Source organism: Poecilia formosa, unplaced genomic scaffold (genome assembly GCF_000485575.1).
Source record: "Poecilia formosa unplaced genomic scaffold, Poecilia_formosa-5.1.2 Scaffold14, whole genome shotgun sequence".
In the NCBI taxonomy this organism is placed as follows: domain Eukaryota; kingdom Metazoa; phylum Chordata; class Actinopteri; order Cyprinodontiformes; family Poeciliidae; genus Poecilia; species Poecilia formosa.
This window is the reverse complement of record NW_006799953.1, coordinates 1,869,264-1,894,076: the sequence shown is the minus strand read 5'-3', so window position 1 is coordinate 1,894,076 and position 24,813 is coordinate 1,869,264. Positions and strand designations below refer to the sequence as shown.

Genomic DNA, 24,813 nt, shown 5'->3' with positions numbered 1-24,813 from the left:
TAATTCTATTAAATGGGTGCTTCTTAGCATTTTTTTTACATCCTGCATGCGGTATATTACAGTACAATACAGTGCAAATCAAAATACCTGCCGATGGCTGTAAACTGAGGAATCAGATTTTTCCGTCCGTCAATGGATCAGTGTAATGTTGCTGATTCGAGTCTACTCAAAGAACGTGCGACGCATTTTTTCTCCTCTGTGTGGTAGAGTCCTTGTACTGATGTCACGCTGTCGTCCGTCAGCCTTTCATTTGAGTTGGAAGACATGATGCCCACGTCACATCACCTGCCTCAGAATTGAACCCTGCAGCTTACACAAGCAAGTCGAAAAATCCTTCACTGCTGATGGGATCAATCCAAGAGTCAATGCGACTCCAGCAGCGACCCGTAAAGTGACTTCATTTCATGCTATCTTATCCAGATAGTTTACTCACCTCCAGGCACTGGATGCTTGAAAATGAAAGTGAAACTTACTGCCTCCCTGACTTACTGTCTGATAAACTTGGCTAGTCAGTACCTGGCCGCTTGTCCCCAGGTGATCCGGAAATATGTAAAAGTGAAATGCTTAAGAGAGCAGCAATGAACCGGGTCACGGTGAAGCAGAATAGTGTGAATTTCCACACCACTGATCTCTGCATACATGCCCTGTTCAGAACTTGTTGATCCATGCAGTCCTATTAATTTCCTTCATTTGCTGCTTTGTGACCCATGTTCATATAAATTTGTTTTTAATTCTGGCGCACATGGCAAGATAGGGAACAGTGTGACAGCAGCTTAGGAAGAAAAGGGAAATATGAGTCAACAGGTCAGACCCGAAAGAAAATCAAAATTGGTAGTGATGAGGGAAAACTTGATCGGCGCATCTGTTATTGTGGCTACTTGAACTAACAGATTATTCTAGAAGCATTCTGCAGACAATTGGGGGTTTTCTATTTAAAATAAAGCAATTGGATGATATTGCATACCTTTGTCTGTGTTTTCAAGGGAATACTCTGAAACTGTGCTATGTTTATGCAAAGCACTTTCATATTAGCCTGTCCCTTATAAGTCCCTTAAAAAGAAAAAAGCTGAAGCTGAAGTTTAAAAACCCCCACAGACGGTCTCCTGCCCCCACCGCCGACACAACCTCTCCTTTCTGTGTCAAAAATCGCACACAAACGCAAACACTCCCCTCCTCGCTGGAGGCCTTCCTCCCAGCTCTGGACTAAATGATATCATCGGTTGCCAGGGATACAGGGGCACAGCGTGCCGAGAGAAGGGAGGGTGGAGACACAGGCAGAGCTGCTCGCGTTGCCAGAAAGAGAAAGCAGGAGACTGGGGGTATTAGGTATCAAGATAAAAAAGAGGGAGCCTTGTTGACACAAGTTTCAAAGCAGAAATGCGGTGCCATGAAGAGGAAAAGCAGGTAGTAAAAAAATAAAATAATTGCCTGGATGCCCTCCAAAGGTTGCTTTTTTTTTTTGTTTGTTTGTTTCTTTTTTTGCCCTGCAGGGTCACATTTGTTAAAGTGTACATGTTGTTGGGATGACTTAGATAGGAATAAAACAGGAAGGGAGTTACAGGTGTACCCAAGGGACTCCCTTTGATTTGAAACAATAAAACCTTCCTGTAATGTACATCTGTGCACCAACTGTCTATGGCATTTCCTACAGCTTCTTACTATTTGTGTTTGTGTGCTTTTCTTTCTCTCTCTCTCTCTCTCTCTCCCCCTACCAGCTCGCAGCTATTTAAAGGGATCTGAAACCGCACTGGTCTGGAGTCTTTCTAATCCTGTCCCGATAGCAACGTCAAAATCCGGACCTGAAACTCTTGTCTCTCGGTGGTCGCTGTAAGGTAGGACCGGCTCACACAAAGCACCCTGATGTTTAGAGTTCAAATAAACGCTTCCTATTTACACTCGGCAAACAGGAAGAGTGCGGCGAGCAAGTGTTTGGTGACAACATGGAAAGCAGGAAGCCTATAGGCCGAGTAGGCCTTTTGCTTGAAACAAAAGGTGTTTCTTGCAGCGCACTCCTGCGGGGTGAAACTGTTTGTCCTGCACATTCTTTCCTAAAGGTTGCCTCACCGTGAAGGAGAACGTTTACCCAACAGCAACTTCACCCATTTTGCACATGAGATCATTTGGCCTGGAGGCTGGGTTCCAGATGTCTTGAATTAACCCCGCCGCATATGGCTTCAATATTGGACGCACAGAGCCGCTGTTGTGAGGGAGTCGAGCTTAAGCTGCGGCTGCCGACCGACAGCTCCGCGGACGGCGCGGCAAATAAAAGTGTGTGTTGCCGGCGTGCAGCGACGGGGCGGGCTGACGACAGATGGTCGGTCTGCTGCTGGTGCAGGCAAGCAGCTCTGGGTCCCAGGCTCAGCAGTCGCTTGCGAGTCTTTGTCTCAAAAGTGCCGCAAAACTGTACACGCAGTTTCGCGAGTAGAAATGGCCACGGGTTCAGCGCAGAGCCACCTTCTTTGTGACCTGGGACAGCTGGACGTCGAAGTGAACTGCCCGTCGTCTCGAAAGTCCTGCAGCCGTGATTTCGATCCGCGGACGCCGTGTTTTAAAAAAAAAAGAAAAAGGCCGACTCAAAATGCTGGTTTCTGGATCAGCAAGTTGTAGGTTGAGTGTGGGTAACATCGCAATCGCAAAGGATTCTTTGAGTGTGATATTTGGGTTGGTGCTACATTTTAAGTGTCATGCATTCATTTCCCCGCACATCTATGATGTATTTGACCAGTCGGATGGATGCCAGATGTCCCTGAGCTCCACATTGTATGTTTAGGGAAAGCAGCTCAAATGCTACAGGTCATAGGGGGAAGTGGGGACGTTATGTAAAGATAAAGAAAGAAAATTGTCCAGAGGACGTAGATCAATTGCAATCTAAATTGTAATTGCAGTTTTCAGCTCAGGAGAAGCATCTGCACAACACGACATTGTCGCCACGCAAAGTTCGAACGTCTCGCAGGACACCGTCCAGTCCAGTGTTTCTCAGCCCTGGTCCTCACCGCCCCCCTGTCCTGAATGTTTTAGGCATTTCTCTTCTGCCACACACCTGAATTGTATCTCTGGGTGATTAACAGGCTTCTGCAGCACTTGATGGTCATGCAGTCATTTGAATCAGCTGTTCTGGAACATGCAGTGAGGACCAGGGTTGAGAAACACTGGTCCAGACCGTTATTGTAAATATGCGGAAATTGTACGGCACACCTGCAAACCTACAAAGACATGGCTGTCCGCCTCAACCAACATGCAAAAATGCTAATACTGCATGTCACTGTTCCCACTGTGGCGGCAGCATCATCCCCCATCGAGAAAGAATGAAGAATCTGACCGGAGAATGTTATTGACCTGGTTACCAAGTTACCAAAAAGGTAACTGGACCCAAAACGTCAAGCCAGGGAGACGATGGAATAATGTGTTAGAACGGTTCAATCAAAGTCCCGACCTAAATCCAACTGACTGCAATACGATTTAAAAACTTCATAATCCTATCTGAAGTCAGCTTGAGTTGCTAAGTGAAGAGGACTGGACAAAGGGAGAGCCTCCAGATAGATTTCTCGGTGGAGACATACGCCTCAAGTCTTGAGTGAGATTGGCTGAATGCAAGTGCATTTAACACTTATTAGTTTTATGCATGAAAATGTTGAATATTGTGCAATATTCCACTTCATATACGCGCTACTTGTGCATAAAATTGTGCAAAAGTTCTACAGCTTGCTAACAGCCTTTTTTGTTTTTTTTGGAAGTGCATTTGCGGCCTTTTGTTACTACATGCAAAATAAGCTCTGCATGCAAATATTGACTCGTTGTGTTTTCTCCGTCTTTCTGAATGTACATCTAAATCGAGTAATCGACCTCAAAAAAAAAAAAAAAAACCGAAGCAACGGGCAAGAAGAAGCGTCTGGTCTTTTGTTGCTCCGGCAACGGGTCGGGCTATTGCTTGCTTAATTTCATTCAGCGCTCACAGAAAGGTTAACACAGTGCAGCAGCTGCATCAGTCAGTCGCACCACAAGCAAACCTGTGGAGCAAAAACATGTAGTACAACTGAACGCGCCGCGAGGGAAGTGGTGAAACGTTCTTCATGTGTGTGTTATAAATAGCCACGGGGGAGCATCTGCATACAGAGGAGCAGCCTTATCACCACATCAGCAGTGTGATTCTCAGCACAAGACTTCCTCATGGAAAAAACCAAACCAAACCAAACCTGTCTGTTTCATTTAAACATCGAGTCCAGTAAAGTGCAAAAACAGGGGGAAATTAAACCGAAACAACAGCCAGTTTTAACACCTGACTGCGTATGTGTGTGTGTGTGTGTGTGTGTGTGTGTGTGTGTGTGTGTGTGTGTGTGTGTTTTAGTGGTTTCTAGGCAGCTACAGTGCTCACTGTGTCACAGGAAATGGGTACACTTAAAGCAGTTTGCGAGACAGGAAGTACAGATCCGCAGAATTAGCAGCTGATTAAAAAGTAGTGAAACCGAACGGCCTGGATGAACCCAAACATAGGGTGTCTCCCGCAGCATCTGCATTTTCCTCCTTTGCCCTTAAAGTGAGGTTGCCATGGAGCGCGTCTTGCTTTTTTGTTGTTGTTGGTTTTTGTTTTTGTTTTTTCTGAATGGCCACCGGCTGTGTGGTGACTGCTGGGCGCCACTGATTAGGGAAAGCCCGAGTTCACAAGCAGCGCTGCTGTTGCTCGCGGACGATACGACCGCTGCACAGATACGGAGCAGCGGAAAATACAGCAGGAGAGAGAGAGAGACGCAAGAACAAAAAGCCCCATTGGTGTGCGTTGGTCACAGCAACACATGATGAGACTTTAAGCTTAAAAGTTCTGTGTCTTTTAAATGTGCGTGACGGGCCCTGTGGAGATGTTTTCTGAGTGATTCTCTTTCTCTCTCTCTCTCTTTCTCGTGCGTGTGTGTGTGTGTGTGTGTGTGTGTGTGTGTGTGTGTGTGTGCGCGTGTGTTTTTGTTTGCAGACTGTCTCTTGCGCTCACGTGGGAAGTGGAGGGACCGCTACACACCGACCAAGACTGGTAACCGCGAAACATTTGTTCTTGTTTCAGCTGTCACAAAAGTACATGCAAGGCAAAAAAAATAAAAAATAATAAAAAATGTTTTCATTGCAGTAAAAATATGTGTCAAACGTTATTAAGTAAATGTTGCTTTCAAGGCAGTTACATAATCTTGCATTAAAAAAAAAAAAACTTTATTATGTTTATTTAGTGAGAAAACATGAGAATTAGAAACTAATTGTTTTTTAGCAGTCACTGGTGATAAAATTCTTGACTCCCCAGCTGTTAATACTTTGTCCTTCTCCTTCTGCCAACATGACAACATTTAGTTTTCCACTGTAAACACAAGGTCAGAGTTTACACAGAGACATAATTAACCATTCCTCTCTCAACAATGTGTCCAGATCATCCAGATAATGTTTGCAGCTTAACCCTCAGGGTTTTTTTTTTGTAGGATAAAGGCCTGGAAACTAAGCTAGCCATAGAAGAAGGATATTTGTTATTTAAAATGTCCTCGTATTTCAAAACATTTGTGACTCTATATGGTGCAATAAGGTTCCCACGACCTTTAGGAAAAGAAACAAGGCCTCGGTATCACAGATCCGACACCGTACTGAATAGGAGGAATAAGGTGCTTTCGCCTGAATTTGTTGCGTTTCAAACAAGACCCAGCTGTGAAAGTAAAAGTTCAGTCTTCCACACTTTTCCAGCAGAGTTTTATAAACCTTACACAGGACAGAAGAGGCCCAGTTTCTTTTTTGTTTGTTTTTTAACTTAGCATCACTCCCAAATAACAAGTTAGCACACAGACTTCATCTATTGAGTAAAATGGAGATTTGTCGACCTCCAAGATGCCGCTCTTTGCTGCAGCTTTGAAGATTTTCATTTACTTCCTTTACCGCCCTGGTCACTGTGTGTTCTGCTGAGGTAAACACGGTTCCTTGTTCAGCCTGGCGGTTAACAGAAATGTTATATTTACACCCCTGGGAAACAACATAAATGTTACTGCAGTAGTATCTCACAGTGAACATTTTGCTGCTTTTATGTCTCATCCTTCTATAGGAATGGATCATTTTACCTTTTTTTTTTTTTTTTTACAGTCCCAGTTATTTTAAAATACTGTAGATAAAGGCGAGTTTCCAGACGGCCGAACACAATTTTGTGCAAGTTGAATGGATTGTCCTGTTCATCACCCAGGAAAAATTAAGAAATTAGTTGCAATGAAATTTTTTTTTGCACATCTTTTTAACAGCAGCGTTAGTAATTGTTCAGGCTGCTGTATCGCAGCTTGTTTGTTTTTGTTTTGTTTTTCTCTGATTTAGTATTAGATAAATTTCACACAATACTCAATTCAATTCAAAAACACTTTATTGTTGTAACTCTTATTAACTAGAGGCTCTTAAAAGACTTGTTGCAGATTGTGACCGCCGTGGGCAGGAAGGATCTCCTGTAGCGGTCTGTGTTACAGCGAAGTTGAAGAAACCTCTGACTGAATTAGGCGACATCTGTCCTGCAGGCTGCATGTATCACCCGGCGGAGCTCTACTCTGGCCGCAACACATGGGACCCCTACCCAACTGGAGGGCCTAACAGAGGACAATGGGCGCCTGTAAACGGTCGCCCCTGGAGCCACCCACAAAGGTCAGCTGCACAACTCCTGCACAAAATGTTTTGACATTTTATCCTCGAATCAATAAGTGCTAAAAGGTACCTAGCAAATGTGTGTATTTAAAGGTGCGACAGATCGGTCTCAGCAGATAAACCCACGAAAACTAATGCCCACTCGCGAGTGAAGAAGTGAGATTCTGTGCATTAAATTTGAAATGCCCGTGGTGTTGGTTGCACACCACTCTTCTGAATTACGTCGCTGTGGTTCTGCTAATTTCAAAACGTCTCACTTACTGCAAGCAAGCACAAACCGTTCCCTCGCAGCATCCGCACCGTATCAGCGCAAAACAAGACGAAACATTTACTTCAGGAGAGGAACCACCGTGTCAGCGTTTAAATAGCAAACAATGTGTTTGATTCCTTTTGGCATTTCTAGTGCAAGGTTGTTTTTTTTTTAAATACTTTTGTCTCCAGTATGTTTGAAATTGTCTTCGTCACGCTTGATAAGGACCACACAGTAACTTTCATAATCCTCCAAGAACAAGAGTTAAACAGGGGCTTCTTCCAGGGATAACATTCCTCATTATGTATAATAGTGCATGACTTTATTTGAGCATGAATAAAACTTTCACAATGTTAGAGGCGGCGGAGGGGTTACTCACCTGCTTAAACAAAGAATAAGTCATGCAGCTGCAAAGAACAATCAATGTTCTCCAAAATAAAAAACAAATACAGAAACCACCATGCTGTGTCCCTGGCTCATAGAGATCAGTATATGCTGTGCTGAAGAGACAGAAAGAAGTGCGCTCATCTTCATCTTGTTGCTAGGAGTGGAGGAAATTATGAGGCGTTCATGTGCAGTTGGAATGCAAAATATATTTAGCAAGCCATCAAAGGGAAGCCCTGGCATCACATTTAGCGATGAGGACGATGGGGAATAAGCTCAAGGCGAAACTTATAAAGTTGACATGATAAAAGATGGAGTCACAGCTGTACTAATAAAAAACAAAACAAGTCAAAGCTTGAAAGACTTTGTTAAACTTCTAATTGGAGGAAAGCAGGAAAGAAAGCAGTAGGGGGTTTCCAGTACTAAAAGCGCAGTAGCGTCATGCTTGCCTTCTCGGTGAAGTTAGGTGTTCAGCATTTCCAACAATCCGGTCGTCGCCTGAAAGTCTCGGAAATCCTGGAGGTCGCAGGTCAATTTCAAGTGGGATCAAACTCAAAATCGGAGAACACCTTTAATATTGGAATCAAAATGAAAGTAACTGAACCATGAATTAAATCAATATAATATAAGGAACACAAGTTCAGCCAAATCTTCAAGCTGGACCATCTGACAGGGGGGCATTGAATGGAAATCAGTCTAGGGTGTAAAAGGTTGCATTTATGTTTTGTTGTTCAAAATGTTCACTAATTCACAATGTCCCCTTTATGTAAATACACAAAGAAAGGCAAAAGTAAAAGGTTACTGTGCTGTGCAACACCATGCTTTTAATGTGTTGTACTGCATGCCTATTTTGTAAATCCGTACATAATTTTCTTTTCTGCCTCACCTAACCGTTCCTAGTCTGTGTTTATGACTTCCTCTGTTACTTACTCAGACGTATATCAACATGGACACGCCATTAAATGTTTGTATTTGCCTTTTGGACTGCACGGCAAAACCCAGGCAGGGTTTGGGTAGCTGTGCTGATTGAAAGAAGAGCCGAGAGCAACCCTCATTGTCACAGTGTCGCCGTTGCTTTAAGAGCTCCAAAGTAAGAGTTTAGAGTAAACAAAAGCTGATGATGGAAGGCATTTCACCTGAACCAGCAGTCAAGGCCAATTTTAGATGAGCACCACTTCACGTGGCTGACTGATTAACTGAAACTCTGATGAGCATATTCAGGGAAATCTCTCTTTCCGGCGGCAGCAGCTGTGATGATAAACTCGATGTCATGTTCAAAAGACAGAAGTGATGAATGAGACTGTAGCATCGTCAACTGGCTGCTGCATCAGTAAAAAGAAGCCGAGGTGAGAGTTGTGGTGTGTTTCTTTAAGGCGTTCAGTGGGATCAGTGTGTCCTTTGATGCATTAATTTAAGGTACTGTACCTTTAAAAACTGAGCTTAAAGACCGTTGCTTTAATCTGACAAACATATTCAACAAACTAGACCTCGAATTTGTTGAATATGTCTATGCGCTTGTAAATTCATTGCAAAACCACAAAAAATTAGCAAGTTTTTTTGGTCTAGTTTCTAGTGCAAATGACTTGGTACATTTGCACAATAAAAAAAAATAGAGTAAATGGAAGGCAGGAGTGGCTTATGTAAAGATCTGTTTAAAAAGGAAGGTCTTCAGCTGCTATTTAAACTATTTCCAGGGTCTAAACAGTAAGGACAGGTCATATTAGTCTTAAGAGGGACATAACCGTAAAAGGCTTTAATAGTCAATGTCAGAAATGTAAAGGAAATTCTAAAATTCACCTTTTTCAGATAAGCTAAGTCGCCATACTATGATTGATTTTCTGTGTTTTCACTCTACAGATACCAAGAAGGACGTAACCAGTCGCATCATTCACTGTCAAGTCATCTGTATAACAGGCGAGTGAAACAATGTATCAATGACACACTGATGAATATCGATGATAACGTAGTGGCGTGTGTCTTACAAAAGGGCAAAGACGAGGAAACTTTTTCCTTCTTTGTAATCAACAGTTGAAAATGCAATGCCAACATCTGGTTTGAACTCACATTTATGTAGCAGAACTGTAAAAAAAACTATCTGCCACTTGTTGACTTCAGCTCTGTTTGGTTGTTTTTCCTCTTAGGGGGAACAGAACAGTCAACCATGTCCAGGATAAGGGCATCTCAAAGGGCCATAGACATCCGCAAAGAATTTGGGATGGTAAAGAGCAGCAATTTGAGGCCCAGAGCTGGCATCACAACTCTTCACGCTTGTTCCCCAACCAAAGCGGTAACAGTTATCTAACTGGCCCCGGACCACGCTATGTCGACTGGCAGAACAATGTCAGCAACAATCTGGTGAGCACCGACGACTGGGGAAAGCCTATGTTTTGTATTTACAGTTCTTTCCCTGTTTCTGTTAGCAAGGGCATCCTCGCTTGAACCGCGACAGCAGAGAGTTGCAGTCCCCGATGGACAGATGGGGTGCGTCGGACCACCACAGAGGCTTCGCAGGCAGAATGGCCGACAACAGGCACGGACCCTGGAAACGTCCCACCCCTCACCAGCGGAGAGAGCAGCTGCCTCATCACAGTCCACCCCTTCAGCACCATCTATCTTCGAGGAATGGATGTCCGGCTAAAAGGAAAAGGGACTCTGACCCAGATCAAGTAATTAGAACAAAGTTGTTTTTTAGTTGTTGATTAATGTCTCCCATTCATGAGTTTCTTTATTTATAAGAAACATTACCCTCTGTTGGTGAAATCCAGTATTGTATGACAGGAGAAATTATGTCTCTTTGTACAGGCGTCTCATCTTGGATCGAGGCATTTATCTCCACCTCCTCATGCCCCATCATCGCCCAGCCACTACCGTTGCAACCAAGATGACAGAGCGGGTCCCTGCCATCGCTCTGAACACAGGACCTCAGCATCTCATCAACAGGTAAACCAGCTCAGTCAAAAAAAAACCCAGAAAAACAACTAAACCTAGAACTAGTGCCACTGAAATCAATTCTGAAACGCTCCAGGAAACCTCGGAACCGCGAACGGGAGGCCATGGCGCTGGTGACTCGGAACCTCCCAGCCAGAGTCTCCTCAGCAGACCACCACATTATGGTAACAAAGGGAAGGTCGAAGGGAAAATCTCAGTTTCACCAGCAGACCACACCCGTGTGCCTTACAGCCAGCAAAATCATCACTACCACCATCAGCGGCACACAAGCCACCAGAAAGTTCCACAGCACAACAAACCACCACGACCCCTGGAGGAGAAGGACTTGCAGAGCCATCATCACAAGCAAAGCACAGTAAGAGACAAACATTTAAAATCCACCTTACAGTTCCGAGAACGCAGCACACAATTTGCTCAACAATTAACGCTGAATCGAAACTTTTACGTTTCAGGAACAGAAGCGGTCTCATTCAAGGTTCAATTCAAGGGATTCAACGCTGTGCAAAAACTCTGCTGCAGAGTTTTCCCCCAGTTCGACCCCTCTCTGCAGCCCTAAAGATGGCCGTTCCACTTCCAGCAGTCCTGGAGCTCCCTCCAGCCCCTCCTCATTCGCCTTGTCCAGTTGCAGGAGAGATTCAGCAGACATTCACCCACGCCTTCCGACTCTCAGTGAACAGCAGAAGTCTCTAGCAGGCCCCGGTCACATCCAGAGACCCGGCCTGACATCCGCCACATGCCATACATCTCACTCTGGCTCAAAGTCCAGGTTTTCAGACCCCAAACACAGGAAAAACTCAGTCTGTTCACGACAATCTCCTGTTGCCAGGCCGAGGACAAGCAAGCCCGAGAAGTGGACTGAGGAGCTCAGAAAAACTGAGATCAAACCGAAGGATAAGCTCATTAAAAAACAGAAAATGGGTGATTTTGCGAATGGAAATAACGAGGAAAGGAAAAGAAGGAAGAAAAAAGAAGAGAAAAGCCTAGATGAAAGGAATAGGAAGAGAGATAAAGCAATTAAGAAAGATAGAAAATTGCGCTTGAAATTAAAAAAAATGAAGAAGGAAAAGCTTTCTTCCATCGACGCTTTCCCCTGTCCGGGAGAGGCCAAACTGGACGAAACGGAGACGCCATCTTTGTCGGGAGTTAATCAAAGCCAGTTACTCCGAAGACACAAAACCCGGAAAAGAAGTGAAAAGGTCAAAAGAACATTGGACAAGCCATCCACTTCCAATCCTAACTCTACTTCCCAGTCCCCAACTTCAAAGTACAAGCAAATCCCTGAAGGGAGCAGCATTCCCACAGAACTACCAGCAAACGAACACCCCACAGAATCTCTAGCCGACTTTGAAAGTCTCCATCAGACCAGTAATGTCACATCGCATTCAGGAGATGGAGCAAACATCAACTCTGGTAAAGCATTCCTTTCAATCTTCCGTAAAGCCTCTGCACCTCTCAGTACCACGTGCTCAGCTGGGTCAGACCAGGTGGTCCACAACAAAAACGAGAAGAAGGTGGGAGTTCTCAGTGCGCCAGACCTTCAGCCCGAGGCTGTGCTGGGAAATCTCAGCGACACGGGAGACAACCATGCAAACACTCCTCCTGTGCTCAGCTGGCAGGGCTCCCCCGTTTCAGATTTTGAAGAAGACGAGGAAGAGCTGAAAAAGGGTGTAATCAGCCGACCTGTTCTCCAGCCCAGTCCCACTCAGTGCTTATCTCCTCTCCCTGCAGATAGTGAAAGCAACGGCGAAACAGATACTTGCGCTGGCGAACTGGACGGTTACTCTCTTGACAGCCCAACTGAGTTCTGCGAGCCGCCTTGTGCAATCACAGAAGATAGTGAGGAAGACAAAGAAGAGCAGGAGAATGCAAGTAGCAAAGCAACGGGCTTGCTCCTGAATGACCTCGATCAACACAAAGCTGGTTTGGATGATGTCTTCAAGAGCCTGGCCACCTTCCTCGAAGGCCAGAGAGCGTCATGTCGCGGGGGTCCTTTCGGTGGGGCCACTTCAAGAGGGGTAAAGCATTCATCATCTCTCACAGTGGCATCCCAGATTCACTGTGACGAGAATCAGGATCTTTGCCATAAATCATCTCCTACAGCCTTCTCGGAGCCTAATAGTCAATCGTCTCCTGACTCTACCTCAGACTCGCTTTTGAAATCCCAAAGTCTGCCATTTCGAAAAGATTCAGTCCCTCATTCCAAGGCACAGGAGAATCAGGAAGAAGCTGAGAGTTGTTCAGATGACAACGGGGTGGGAAAGAATAAGGAGAACCTTCTGGAGAGAACGGATTCCTCCCTTCTGGAGGGATCGTTGAGTGCGGAACTGAGAGTGACCACAACTCATACTGCCTCTTTCACCGGTGTCATTACCGTCTCCACCAAGGACGGGAGAGAAAACAGGAAAGAATCCAAACGGACTGCTACGAAAAGGAAGAGAAAGTATAAGGACGGCGGAAGAGAGGACATCATAAAGATAAAGGTCAATAAAAAAGAAAGGAAGAGAAAAACTAAAGCTAATCCTTCAAAGGATGCGCACAAGAGGGGTATTTCATCCTCCGTATCTGTCATCTCCAAAAGCTCCACCAGACCTCTCGCAGACAGCATGAAAGGCCAGATTCCTCAGGAAAATCAAATGCCATATCGTAAAGACATCAAGAGAGTCAAACTGGACACCGGGAACGCTGATCTGAAGGTGGAGGTCGGTGTGTTAGGAAAGAAGATGACCCCAGACAACAACGCCTCAAACACAGGAACCTCAGCTGCAAGAATCAAAGCATCAGGTCAGTCAGGTGCCATCACACCAGCAAGCAAACCTCCCTGCTCCAAAGGTCCAGTGGATCCCTTGAAACTGAAAGCACTGTCCATGGGCTTGTCCAAGGAGCTGAAGGTCGTGCTGATTAAAATGGACAGTGCCGGGAGACAAACATTTAACATATCGGAGCTGGAGGAACCCAGGATCCCAATGTCGGAGCTCAGCATCGTAAACACAGCAGCTGAAGTGGTCAGAGCATGCAGGTGAGTGGTTTCATAAAGATCTAAATGCGCTGTTGACAATTTCCCCATCGCTGTCGTTTGTGTATATCTGATGTCCTGCTGTGCTTGCCTTAGGGGAGAAAGAGTGAAGGGGAAATTCAAGGAGTCGTACCTGCTTCCCTCGTTCTGTGTCAAACCCAAAATTGCCATCAACATCCCCATTCCACGGGAAAAGCTCAACCCACCCACACCAAGCATCTACGTGAGTGCTCAGTAATTATTATCCTTGTGGCATTGTCTTCTTATGACTCCAGAAATTGAAGGAAAAATGTAGGACCCACAAGCATGTTGTTTGAGTTAAACACAGCCTTGGAATAGCTTTGTGTTGTTTTTTTTTGTTTCATGTTTTCTGTCACTCGGTGTTTGATTTTGAGTTGACTCGTTCTTTGGTCCGGTTTTCGAATCACACATATTATTTTAGCACTACACTTTCTAGCTGTGATAAGATACAAAAGCGTCCCGGTTAGGTCTATGAAAATAACTCGGTTGAAAACACGTCCTGATGCACACAAACAAAAAACAAAAAACACTTTTAATTGTTTCCATGTGTGGGTTCCAGCATTTATAATTATACTCTTTTGCTTCTGCAGTTGGAGAGCAAGAGGGATGCCTTCTCTCCGGTTCTGCTCCAGTTCTGCACAGATTCCAAAAATGCTGTAACAGTCATCCGGGGCTTGGCCGGCTCCCTCCGCCTTAGTAGGTTTCGGCTCGTGCTCTGGTGCAATCCATTCTTTATGACTGGTAACTCGACAAGTACAGATAGATGGGAGATAGCTGCAGGCTTAAAACTCAGTAGTTTGAAGATTACTATTGCTTGAATATTTGTGTATCTTTGGTAATTAACCACAGTTTCCCCCCCTCCCCCCCATTTGTTTTCTGTAAGATCTTGGTCTGTTCTCCACCAAGTCGCTGGTGGAGGCCAATTCAGACCACGCCGTGGAAGTGAGAACTCAGGTCCAACAGCCTGCTGACGAGAACTGGAACCTAAACGGCTCCGCACAAACCTGGCCCTGTGAAAGCAGTCGATCACACACCACCATTGCCAAATATGCCCAGTACCAGGCCTCCAGTTTCCAAGAGAGCCTGGAGGTAGATATTGTCTTCTGTAGTATTAAGCTGTTATTTCAATACAGTTAGAAAAACATGCTCAGCTACTGTGCTGAGCATGTAGGAGTTTAAAAAGTTACCAGTGAGATTTCTTGATCTTAAAAGCCGGTCCTTGATTTTCTTAGAGTGTGGGAATACTTGCGACAAGTCTTACTTAGCAAGCATATGCTGTTGCATGTGAAAAGCAAGCCAGAAGGACATATATGTCCTTCCAAAGATATTGACCCACGCTGACACCAGAGAACTTAATTTTGGTCTCATCTGAACCAAAATTTCGATCTTTCGAAGTCTGAATTTTCACTCAAAAGCCCAAAGTGGACCTTTACATGTGCCCTCTGTAGAAGAGGGGAGCAAGACTTAAATCTTTGTGTGGTGTGGCCAATGGTTTCCTTGCAGACCTTTAACAGGCTCCTGCTGTGGAGTTGTGGCCTTGTCCCTTACCCTTGCATGAGCTCCAGGCTGAGGCTGATTGATGGTCATTTAACATTTTTCCATTCACCAAGATGCTCTTTTAGCCCATTCCAACCTTGCTTACCTCTACAGAAAGACCAGGAGTTGTACTTTTAATAGCTTGTTGGTGTTATTAAATGGTGAACGGAAGGTTAGAGTGAAGGAAAGTTAACGATAGCCCGTAATATACAGAAGGAGAAGAATGTGAGAATGAATGAAATCTGTGTATCACTTAAGCACATAACCAAACTGAGGAAGCCCCAGTTCTGCTGGGTTTTTAGTCGATCAAATAAGTTTTGGACTCTGTGACTGAATGTGAATCAACTGGTTGGTTTTCTGTAATAATTTTTTTTTCAGGTTGATTTTCTGTTTCTACACAAAGCTGCTATTAGATGCTGTTTGTTTAATTTAACACAGAAGTAAGAAATTCTGATCCTGATTTAGTTAGAAACTTTGTTCCTCTGCAAAACAAGCAGTTTCAATCCATTTGTGAAATCCTGCCCTAATCTCCACGTCACTTTTTTTGTTGATGTTTTAAAGGAGGAGAAAGAAAGTGAGAATGAGGAGGAGGAAGAAGAAGATAAGACATCAGACACATTAGCGACCACAAAAGCTGCTCTGACTTTACCCAACAGCAAAGTCAGTCCCACTTCAATGACAAATAAAGCCAACTCCACTTCTTCCAGCAAAGCCCAGTTGGCTAATCCCACCGGCACTCCCAGGTAAGCAAACAGTTCTGGTCTGTCTGTGTAAAGAAATCCCTGCTCAGCTGAGTAAACAACATCTCAGATTTCCCTTTCCCCCCTCTACAGCCCAGAGCAGAAAACAGTGGGAAAGATCATTAAATTCGGGACCAACATTGATCTCTCTGACCCTAAAAGGTGAGGAAGAGTTTTCAAATCCAGCCAGTCTCCTGGTGGATTGGTGCTACATCGGACTATTAACCGTGATTACATATGTACGTCATCTTTAAACCAAGGTGGAAGCCCCAGCTGCAGGAACTTCTGAAGCTCCCAGCTTTCATGCGAGTGGAATCCAGCAACAACATGCTCAGTCTGGTCGGTCACACCATCCTGGGGATGAACTCCGTGCAGCTGTACATGAAGGTTCCCGGCAGCCGAACTCCCGGTCAGTGTGTGTCAGAACTGAAAGTCACTTCTGATTTTAACAGATGAATCAAGACATCGACTGACTGGGGACTTTTAATGCTCGACCAGCTCTAACCGGTGATTGGAAACTCAAAAACACTGATCAGTGAATCCGATATACTGTATAACTCCACAAGCAAATCGAAACCAACACTCCGCAGTGTGGAAGTTGTTAATGCGTGAAGAAGATTCAGTCTGTATCAACGACACAGATCAATTTATAGAAAGAACAAGCGACGAAGGAAACTTAAAGTAGGGAAAATGACTGGAGTTTACAAACGAATAAATAATTTCCTATTTATTTTGAGCAGAAGTTGCACAAAGACACTGATGAGCTGTAACCCGCCTTGTAAAGGAGAAAAATGTGTCATTTCTAGTTGGGTTTCAATGACGCAAAGAGACAGCTAGACTGTTGTTTCACAAGTCTTTTACTTGTTGTTTATGAAGACGGATACTTTTTAATTTTCTTTGCAAACTAGACAAAAAAAAAGTTTGTATTTTCAAACTTTCAGGAGAAGTCATAATGTGCTTTAATCAAAATCGCCAGGTCAGAACCTCACGAAGCCGTTGACTGGAAATTGGCCTGATAAGTGCTGTGTTTCTAGATTTTTAGATATTACCAAGTCAATAAACGGCTTTTACTGTTCGCCAGGGCATCAAGAGAACAACAACTTCTGCTCTGTCAACATCAATATCGGGCCCGGAGATTGTGAGTGGTTTGCAGTACACGAACACTACTGGGACGCCATAAACAAATTCTGCGACAAGTGAGTATAAAATTCAATCAGCAGATGCAGCAACACTACCAGAAGTTTAATTGTCTGTCTTGTTGACTTCTTCCCACAGACATGGAGTCGACTACCTTACGGGGTCCTGGTGGCCAGTGCTGGAGGATCTCTACAGCTCCAACATCCCTGTGTACCGCTTCATCCAGAGACCCGGAGATCTGGTGTGGATCAACGCCGGAACCGTTCACTGGGTTCAAGCCGTGGGCTGGTGCAACAACATAGCCTGGAACGTGGGGCCGCTCAATGGTAATTTATTCATTTTAAAAGAAGGAAGAGTTTGCAAAACTGTTAATTTGAACATCTTCTTAACAACTGTTAACAATTATTTTTTTTGTTTCTGCAGCATACCAGTATCAGCTCGCTCTGGAGCGCTTTGAGTGGAACGAGGTGAAGAAAGTCAAGTCGATCGTTCCCATGATCCACGTTTCGTGGAACGTGGCTCGTACCCTCAAGATCACGGACAAAGACACCTACAAGATGATCAAGTAAAAAGTTTGCTGCTGTCAATCTATCTGGAGGGTGGGTGAGCGTTTGTTCATCGTCTGCTCCTTCTTTCTGCTCAGACACTGCCTCATGCAGTCTATGAAGCACATCCAGATTCTGAGAGACCAGCTGGTGGCTGCAGGAAAGAAAATCTTTTACCAGAGCCGCGTGAAGGATGAGCCCGCCTACTACTGCAACGAGTGTGATGTGAGTCCCTGTCGCGGTCATTTATTGTAAAGGGATGGCTCAAGGCTTTTGAAGTGATGTTCTGCTAAAAAAGTCAGTTAAGTCTTACCTATGGTGTGGAACTTTCTTTGCATCTTCGGTTTGTATAAGTTCATATCTTTTTTTTTAGTCCTGGAGGCTGACTGTCCATAACCAACAGTCCTAAACAATGCTAATCTCAACAATGTCATTGGATTTACGCAAATGCTTTTTTAGGAGCGTTCAAACCATTGTCATGTTTGCATTAGACAACTCAAACCACTCTGTAACTGCTGATTATTTGCATAGGATAGGTTCTTATCAAGTTATGAGAGCTAACAAAGCCCAAAATTTAGAAAATCATGATACATGGAAGCATAATTACTGAAGCACACATAGGAGAAAAGTGATGTAAAGAAAGGAAGTTATGCAAGGGAACGGCAACAACCAGTGGCAACGAAATGAAGGATGGCTAGGGTTTAGCTGAATAGTGAAGCTTAAATTCGGGGGAGGTTGATCACTGGAATGCAAAACAGGGGAGGAATTACTAACAGATTGCAGCTGTGTGAGAAAGTAGGCAGTGAGAGGGGGTGAACTGAGGAGTTTGGCTCGGGAGTGACACGAACTAAACATAAAAAACTCGAGACAGGTTGTAAGGAAACGCAAAGGCACTGGGAAAACAATGACCCAGTAAAAAAGAATAACACAAAAAACAAAGGGACTGGCTAAAGTCTATAAGGATCATGCCAGAAAGGTTGATCTGAATCCATAGCATGTCCGATGTTTCCGATCATCATATCTGTCTGATTAAAAAACAGTAAACTACGTAAAAAAAAAATTCTTTGTGAAAACTGTTTTACGAAATTTGACCATTTTTAGGTGGTGACCTTGAAGAAAAAATATTTACAGTGTGTTCACAATACATATTTGACACATTGTCGGCACGTTCCTTCCTACCGCAGATTTCCAGGTAGACAGTCATTTATTAGCGTTAGCTTAAACTGCAAGGATGTTTTCAAGATTGAAGTTGTTTTAAGGTGGCACTGGGCTGATAGGTTTACAGAAAACTGAACCACAGATATATCAATTATAGTGTCCACTACCAACTAATTAGTCAGCTTATGCCAAAGAAAGTAGTCTTACACTGGCACAAGTGTGCTTTGGCTTTGAACTAGCAATTAGCTCTAGGAGCAACTAAACAACCAACCAATGTTGGTTTTGTAGTTGCTCCCAGCAGTAAACCTGCTAGTTTATTATTCACATAAACCACCAGGATATTTCAAAATAGCCGTTTTTTTGGTAGAAGTTAGCATTCTTCTCTGACTAGCTTTTAGCTTTAGCATCTGGGACCACTAATCTGGATTCATACCTGAGATATTAGCACCTCACTTTAACTATTCCTTTAATATTGACTTATATATATATATATATATATGTATATACATATATATACATATATATATATATATATATAATAGGTATAAAAACTCAGGTTTTTATACCTGAGTTTTATACTCGGGTATAAAAACACACCTGAGTGCCTCTCCCATCCCTATGCAGGTGGAGGTGTTTAATCTGCTGTTAGTAACCAGTGAGAACAGCACTAAGAAGACCTACGTGGTGCACTGTGAGGACTGCGCTCGAGCTAAGAGCTCCTCTCTGGCGGGGGTGGTGGTGCTGGAACAGTATCGGATGGACGAGCTGATGAAGATCTACGACAGTTTCATGCTGGTCAGTATAACTTGTAAGAGAAAAAGGAAATAACGGAATTCCTCGTGACACTGATGCAATCGCAGATAAGTATCAGTGTCATGATTTCAATGCATTTCTGTGGTCATTTATAAATTTAATTACGACTGTCAAAAAAAAAAGTTGGCAAATGGAGATAGGACCAACTTGGAAAAATGTTGTTCTAAACATTTGATATTTTCAGCGTTTCTTTCTTAACTGCAGCGACGAGTTATGGTTAAAAGTCTGACCCGCCTGTAAACTTCAAATAAAAACACAACTCTCATTTACTCGTCTTCTGTTTTGGCAGCAGCGTTACACAAAATCTCCAGTGTGATCTTTCAGATCAGTGTTTTCTTTGGCCAACTAACAACTTCAACGTCCAAATGGAGTCCTGTTCCATGTCATTTTCCTATCTCTCTCCCGTCGTTTCCTGTCGTGTCTCAAGATGCATAATGAAAGCATCGAATACCAGCCCGAAACAGTCTCAGCTGACAGCGATGCCATGATTATCAAACCTTCATAAAAGCGCCAGTTCAAGCTAATTGTCCCACAGTGGTGGCGTACCGACTGTCTGGGGCGAATATCAAGAGTCGGCACGATGATTTTCATTTTGCCACTTTGCAGTAAACTCCAGGGAAATTTACTAGCTGTTACGTAAAGATATTGTCGCTACTAGGCACACTGCCAAAACTGAGAAACAGGACTTTAAAAATCCAAATAAAAATATTCCTTAGAAGCTAAACAAAAACAAAGAATTTGCATTATACTGTGTATCCATCCATTCACTGATTAGTTACAAATTCTCTCGATTTCTACTCATCTCCTGCATTTTTAAATCGTACACAATTCTTCTCATCAAAGCTTTCCACCACCTCAGATAAGACCGAAGACCTTTCGAATTAAGTCTGGGACAAGAATGAGCTCGTTAATGACTTGAAGGCAGTTGGGACTGTAGACACCAAGATGACCACTGGCAACAGCCTACCCTGTAATGAAGTGAAATCTGGCAGAGCCTGCGAGCTCCCACTGGTTAAAAAGGCGCATGTACCAGCCTGTCTTATTATAAAGGAATCAGAAAATGCCTGGGAGCGAGGGCTGTGATCAAATTGAGCTTTTTGCCATCAACTTGACCCGCTGTTCTTGTAAGAAGAGGAACGCACCATCTCTGTTGTTGAGGACAGAAACGGAGACGATAACATTTCAGTTCTTTCTGTTTTCCTGATAAGAGCGAATACAGATTTGAGGGCCCAGTGTGTGGATACTGTAATATGTTTGAGAACTGTCTGTCCTCAGCCAGGAAAATAAGGACGTTGACCCAAAACGTATCATCATTTCAAATGATCTATTCCTGAAGAAGAAAAAAAATTAATTGATGAAGCGGCAATGTCTTCTTCTACAACAATACTTTGAGTAAATATTAAGGAATGTGCCTCTTACCCAGTGGTCACTGGAGGTAGGCATCAACCCTTCAAGGATAAGCAGCCATAGACAGTGGAAGAGCTTATTAACAATCTGTAGGCAGCTGTGGCCACAATAACTACAAACATAAATGGGTCTTCTAGCATCCCAAAACACACTGTCCAAGTAACAGGGGAGTGTGTAAAGAAGAGTCGCAACACAGCGCAGTTTTAGCTCGGTCATGGGAAAAAGTCAGTAGAAAACGTTGAAATTTTACATCACCAAGAAGCAGCCAAGAAAGCTAAAGGATTTACTAAGTTTCTGTAGAGAGGATCTGGTTAAAATTACTTCCGAGATATGCGCAAACCTGGTTATCAACTTTAAATACATTTGACTGATGTCCTGTCAACAAAGGTTTCTCCATCAAGTCAAGTTTTACTTGGAAATCAGCGGCTGACTTCATTTGACGACATGCAAATCATTTTTGCAGCTTTAAAGCGACATCCTTTGTCTGAGCCGTTGCTTGACGTGGCGTCTCTCTCCATATAGAGTGAAGCAGAGACTCGTAATTTCATTGAAATTAACCGACTTACGCCATCAGGAGTGGATCAAACTTCTGTTTTTTGTTTTTTTTTTTGTCTTTTACCCACTGTACTCTGCATTATGAACCAGCTGTGAAACATACTAATGCTCAACAAACAAATTGTATCATTGCAGTTTTGAATGCAATTCACGCAGGACAGTCTTTTGTCTTGGTTCTTCCGTCTGACCTCTCTCGTCTTTCCTCTCTCAGACGCCTCCACCTCCGTCAAAGTGAGGCCTCCTCCGCGTCGCACGTCTCTCAGCCATAACCAAAACTCTAACGGCAGCACAAAAGTTGTCTCCAAGGTGGCCAGCTCCAGCGAATGCTCTCTCAATCAGCCAATCACGTTTACTCAGTATTGTTTACATTACACAATAAGGTATGGATACTCAGCCAATCCATCTCGATGCTCACCGTCTTCCCCCATACCAGCTGCAGATTGGACGTGTGTTTTGAAATAGAATGACTAGACTGGTTCTTCTCACGAAAAGCATTTAACATAAGTTAAAAAAAAGCAAACAAAAAAAAACAAAAAAACAAACAATGTGAGCACTGATACCACTGAAAATCAGGTTATGTATGTTCAACGGACACTGCTGTGATTCAAAAGCGTCTAGTAGCCGGTTCTGTGTAATGATTCAGGTACTTTTATGCAAATTCAGTAGATCTTTTGTACACCAATCTAGTTATTCTATGTGTCCATGAATTTGCTGTGATATTCTATTGTACCAGCAGGGGAAGTAGCTGATTGTCATGTTCGGCATGGTCTTGGTTTTTGTTCTTTTTTTTATTATTATTATTATTTTGTTACAGTATTCAGGTAAACTGATATTTGTAATTCTTGTCTGTAAACTCTTTGAGGTGCTATACCAATCCTATTTATTCTTATTAGATACTTAACAAAGTTTTACCAGCCTAGAAGTACACCACATTGGCCTTGTGAACTGTATTTAGAGGTAATTAGCTTATAAAACACACACAAATTAGGTTTTTACGCAAGTACTAGCTCAAATTAAAAAAAATTTTCTCAGTTTCTCTAAAATACGGGTTTACTGGAGGACTAATATGGTTTCATTCTTAGTTGGAAATCGGCTGTGTTGAGGAGGGGAAAAAGAAAAAAATGTAACTTTTTATTGTGTCCGCTTTTTAACAAGTCTAGCAGAGATGACGGTTAAACGTGATTTGTACAAAAACATGCAGAGAAAACCGACGTACAGTTGTCATTTTTACTTTTGGAATGGGGAATTTAAGAGTCCCGGTTTTATACCTCTTTTGTTGAAATCTTATTGTTTGTAGGTAACAGAGAAAATAAAGAATTGTAAATTGTGAATGAACTTATGGGAGACACAGTGGTGTGCATAGACAGAGACAGAGAGCGGGGAGGCGGCCTGGGTGCTGAACACTGACGTTAGCGTCACCGAAATGCAACATAAAATGGTATGTGCAAAGATATAAATAATCATAGTCTTCTAATGCAAAAACCAGTGATGCCAAACAGATGAACAGGTCCTGCGTCTCCGTCCTAGTGCAATTCAGCTCCACACACTGCCAAAGGCTAGAACTGCACCGATGCAATTATTTAATTAATAATAATTCATTGCTCTCTTTTGATTAAAAATGTCTGACTTCAGAATTATTGCCACGCCATCAGTATCGGTTCATAGAAGCAGATTTTTCTCAAGGGTCAGATAAAGGAGATGCAGACGATGCCAAATTAGACCTGGTGGTTAACAAATTCAGGATTTTGACCAAAGGAAGATTCTCAACACTAAATTACATCTGTTGTTGGAAACATTAATCTTTTTCTAACTTTGACAAACTAAAGTGAATAGTAAAAACAATGTCTCGTTTCTCTTACAAAGAAATGTGACAGTATTGGTAATCTCTAGATTAAGATTTATTTTATTTTTATGCTTAATAAGATTAGGCATTTGCTGATACCATGAGTTCCAACTCAATATTGCAGTTTCTCTGATCAGTTTGTCTTGGCAGTGGCAGACTTTTTGACCCAACTTGGGTTTCCACTGAGCGACTCCAATGCAAATCTCCACCATGGGTCAGCTAGCCAAAAGATACTACAGTGTTCTGAAAACATGTTCGCTCAACCTTGTCTGGCTTCATCATCTGTTTCTCAAGATGTGACATAACACATTCACTTGCTATCTTCCACAAACCTCCCCCGTTGGGCCCTCCCGACGATATTTTTATGCGTCGCAGTTTGTTGACGTGCTAAGCTAACGTTAGCATACTTACTCCGTGTTTTTAAACGGGCCGTGCCCAGGACGTCCCTGTCAAAACTATATCAAAAATAGTGCAGCTCATTCTGACTTCAAGATACAACACTACTTGTTTTATGACAATAAAATGTAAATGCAACATCAGCAATCCTTCAGAGATATTTAAGCAAAAACAGTTTCCGCAGGAAGCTCAATTTGCTGGTGCTATCTGTTTGAACGTGCTCTCGAATGGTCAGTATTTTTTTTTGCAAAGACCTAAGCGTAGGATGATCGATTTACTCATGGAACTGGAACTATATTTCATTGAAATGGAGGTGTTGGTATCACTGGCGTTAAAAACGATTATAATGACTTGCCAACGAATGGCAAGCTTCAGGGCTCAGCTCTGGTCTCACCGGTCTGTGCACACCATTTTCTGTACATACTGTATCCGCTTCAGGTTTATTAGAACATGTGTAATTTTGTTCTCAGTCAACAGAAAAAAAGAAGAAAAAAAAAAAAATCGGCTTTTGTTGCTGTCATTTGTTTCAGTTTTCCTTCGTTGTCATTGGTATATTCTAAATACACGCTGAAAGTATCCCGTTTCCTTCTAGTTTAAATTACTGCAATGGGAAAATTCATCCCAACTTTTATACCTCTTTTTTTTGTTGTCAGTTATTCTGTTTGTTTTTCTCTCTCTCTCTCTCTCTCTTTTTCTTTTTTGGATAATGGAGAAAATGATAAATTGTAAATGGTGACATTATTTATACTGTAAATGGTGGTTTGCTTATATATTTATTGCATATCGAAGGATACTTCACTTGATAAGGGGCTACAAGGTATTTTAAAAGTGTAGTATGGTCATAGTGTGTGGATAGGGGATGTGCAATCAGGGGGGCAGTTTAATATTCATGGTGCTAGACCCCTACTTGCCTCGGTGCCCCCTCATCAAGCAGCATATATTGATGTATGGACATAAGATTCAGCTCAATCCAACCATCTGGTGCTTAGAACCATTTCAACACAGTTTACTAGAAATGGAATGATGTCTTTGTACTGTAACTAAGAGAACAATACAAGATTTTTTTTTTCTTTTGTACCTTTCTTCCATTGTATGAAATGCATAATCTCGTGTGGCATTAGTGGTTTTATGATAAGCATTAGCTGTAGTTGTTAACTCTTGACACTTTTGCAGAGACTCTTAGGGATGTGACTTTTTATTGGCGTCGAGGTTCCTGGTGTCTTGTCCTCATTAGTACTATTTGGAGGATGTAACGATGCTCTTCTTTACCCCCCCTATTTTCACTTGTTTGATTTATGCTGCACTCACTGTTTCCAAAAGAAGTCACTTAGAAGAAAACCTGAGCCAGACCTGTCTTAATTCCTCTGTGATTTTTCTGTGACATATTGTATTGTTGTTCAAGAAATTAAAAATGTTTTGATAAACCA

At 42.8% G+C, this 24,813-nt stretch overlaps 1 protein-coding gene and 1 long non-coding RNA gene across 3 annotated transcripts in view; one reads left to right on the top strand and one right to left on the bottom strand.

Moving 5' to 3' along the window:
* Positions 1 to 24,813, top strand: part of LOC103133914 (lysine-specific demethylase 6B-like) — a 27,356-nt gene extending 2,543 nt beyond the window's left edge. For both annotated transcript variants that reach the window (XM_007545893.2, XM_007545894.2), the window contains exons 2-22: positions 1,716 to 1,832; positions 4,964 to 5,020; positions 6,516 to 6,639; positions 9,131 to 9,187; positions 9,415 to 9,613; positions 9,694 to 9,939; positions 10,076 to 10,213; positions 10,299 to 10,577; positions 10,675 to 13,238; positions 13,332 to 13,458; positions 13,847 to 13,952; positions 14,140 to 14,345; positions 15,354 to 15,535; positions 15,626 to 15,694; positions 15,793 to 15,941; positions 16,614 to 16,728; positions 16,808 to 16,995; positions 17,093 to 17,234; positions 17,313 to 17,439; positions 18,997 to 19,167; positions 21,359 to 24,813. In XM_007545893.2, the coding sequence (XP_007545955.1) occupies positions 6,521 to 6,639; positions 9,131 to 9,187; positions 9,415 to 9,613; positions 9,694 to 9,939; positions 10,076 to 10,213; positions 10,299 to 10,577; positions 10,675 to 13,238; positions 13,332 to 13,458; positions 13,847 to 13,952; positions 14,140 to 14,345; positions 15,354 to 15,535; positions 15,626 to 15,694; positions 15,793 to 15,941; positions 16,614 to 16,728; positions 16,808 to 16,995; positions 17,093 to 17,234; positions 17,313 to 17,439; positions 18,997 to 19,167; positions 21,359 to 21,382 (5,208 nt within the window). In that variant the 5' untranslated portion in view covers positions 1,716 to 1,832; positions 4,964 to 5,020; positions 6,516 to 6,520 and the 3' untranslated portion in view covers positions 21,383 to 24,813. The remainder of the gene's footprint in view (positions 1 to 1,715; positions 1,833 to 4,963; positions 5,021 to 6,515; positions 6,640 to 9,130; positions 9,188 to 9,414; positions 9,614 to 9,693; positions 9,940 to 10,075; positions 10,214 to 10,298; positions 10,578 to 10,674; positions 13,239 to 13,331; positions 13,459 to 13,846; positions 13,953 to 14,139; positions 14,346 to 15,353; positions 15,536 to 15,625; positions 15,695 to 15,792; positions 15,942 to 16,613; positions 16,729 to 16,807; positions 16,996 to 17,092; positions 17,235 to 17,312; positions 17,440 to 18,996; positions 19,168 to 21,358) is intronic.
* On the bottom strand, positions 20,462 to 21,352 carry LOC107835581 (uncharacterized). The gene is made up of 2 exons (XR_001661375.1): positions 20,976 to 21,352; positions 20,462 to 20,932 (listed from the first exon to the last, which is right to left on the bottom strand). It is a non-coding gene; the product is annotated as an uncharacterized LOC107835581 (long non-coding RNA).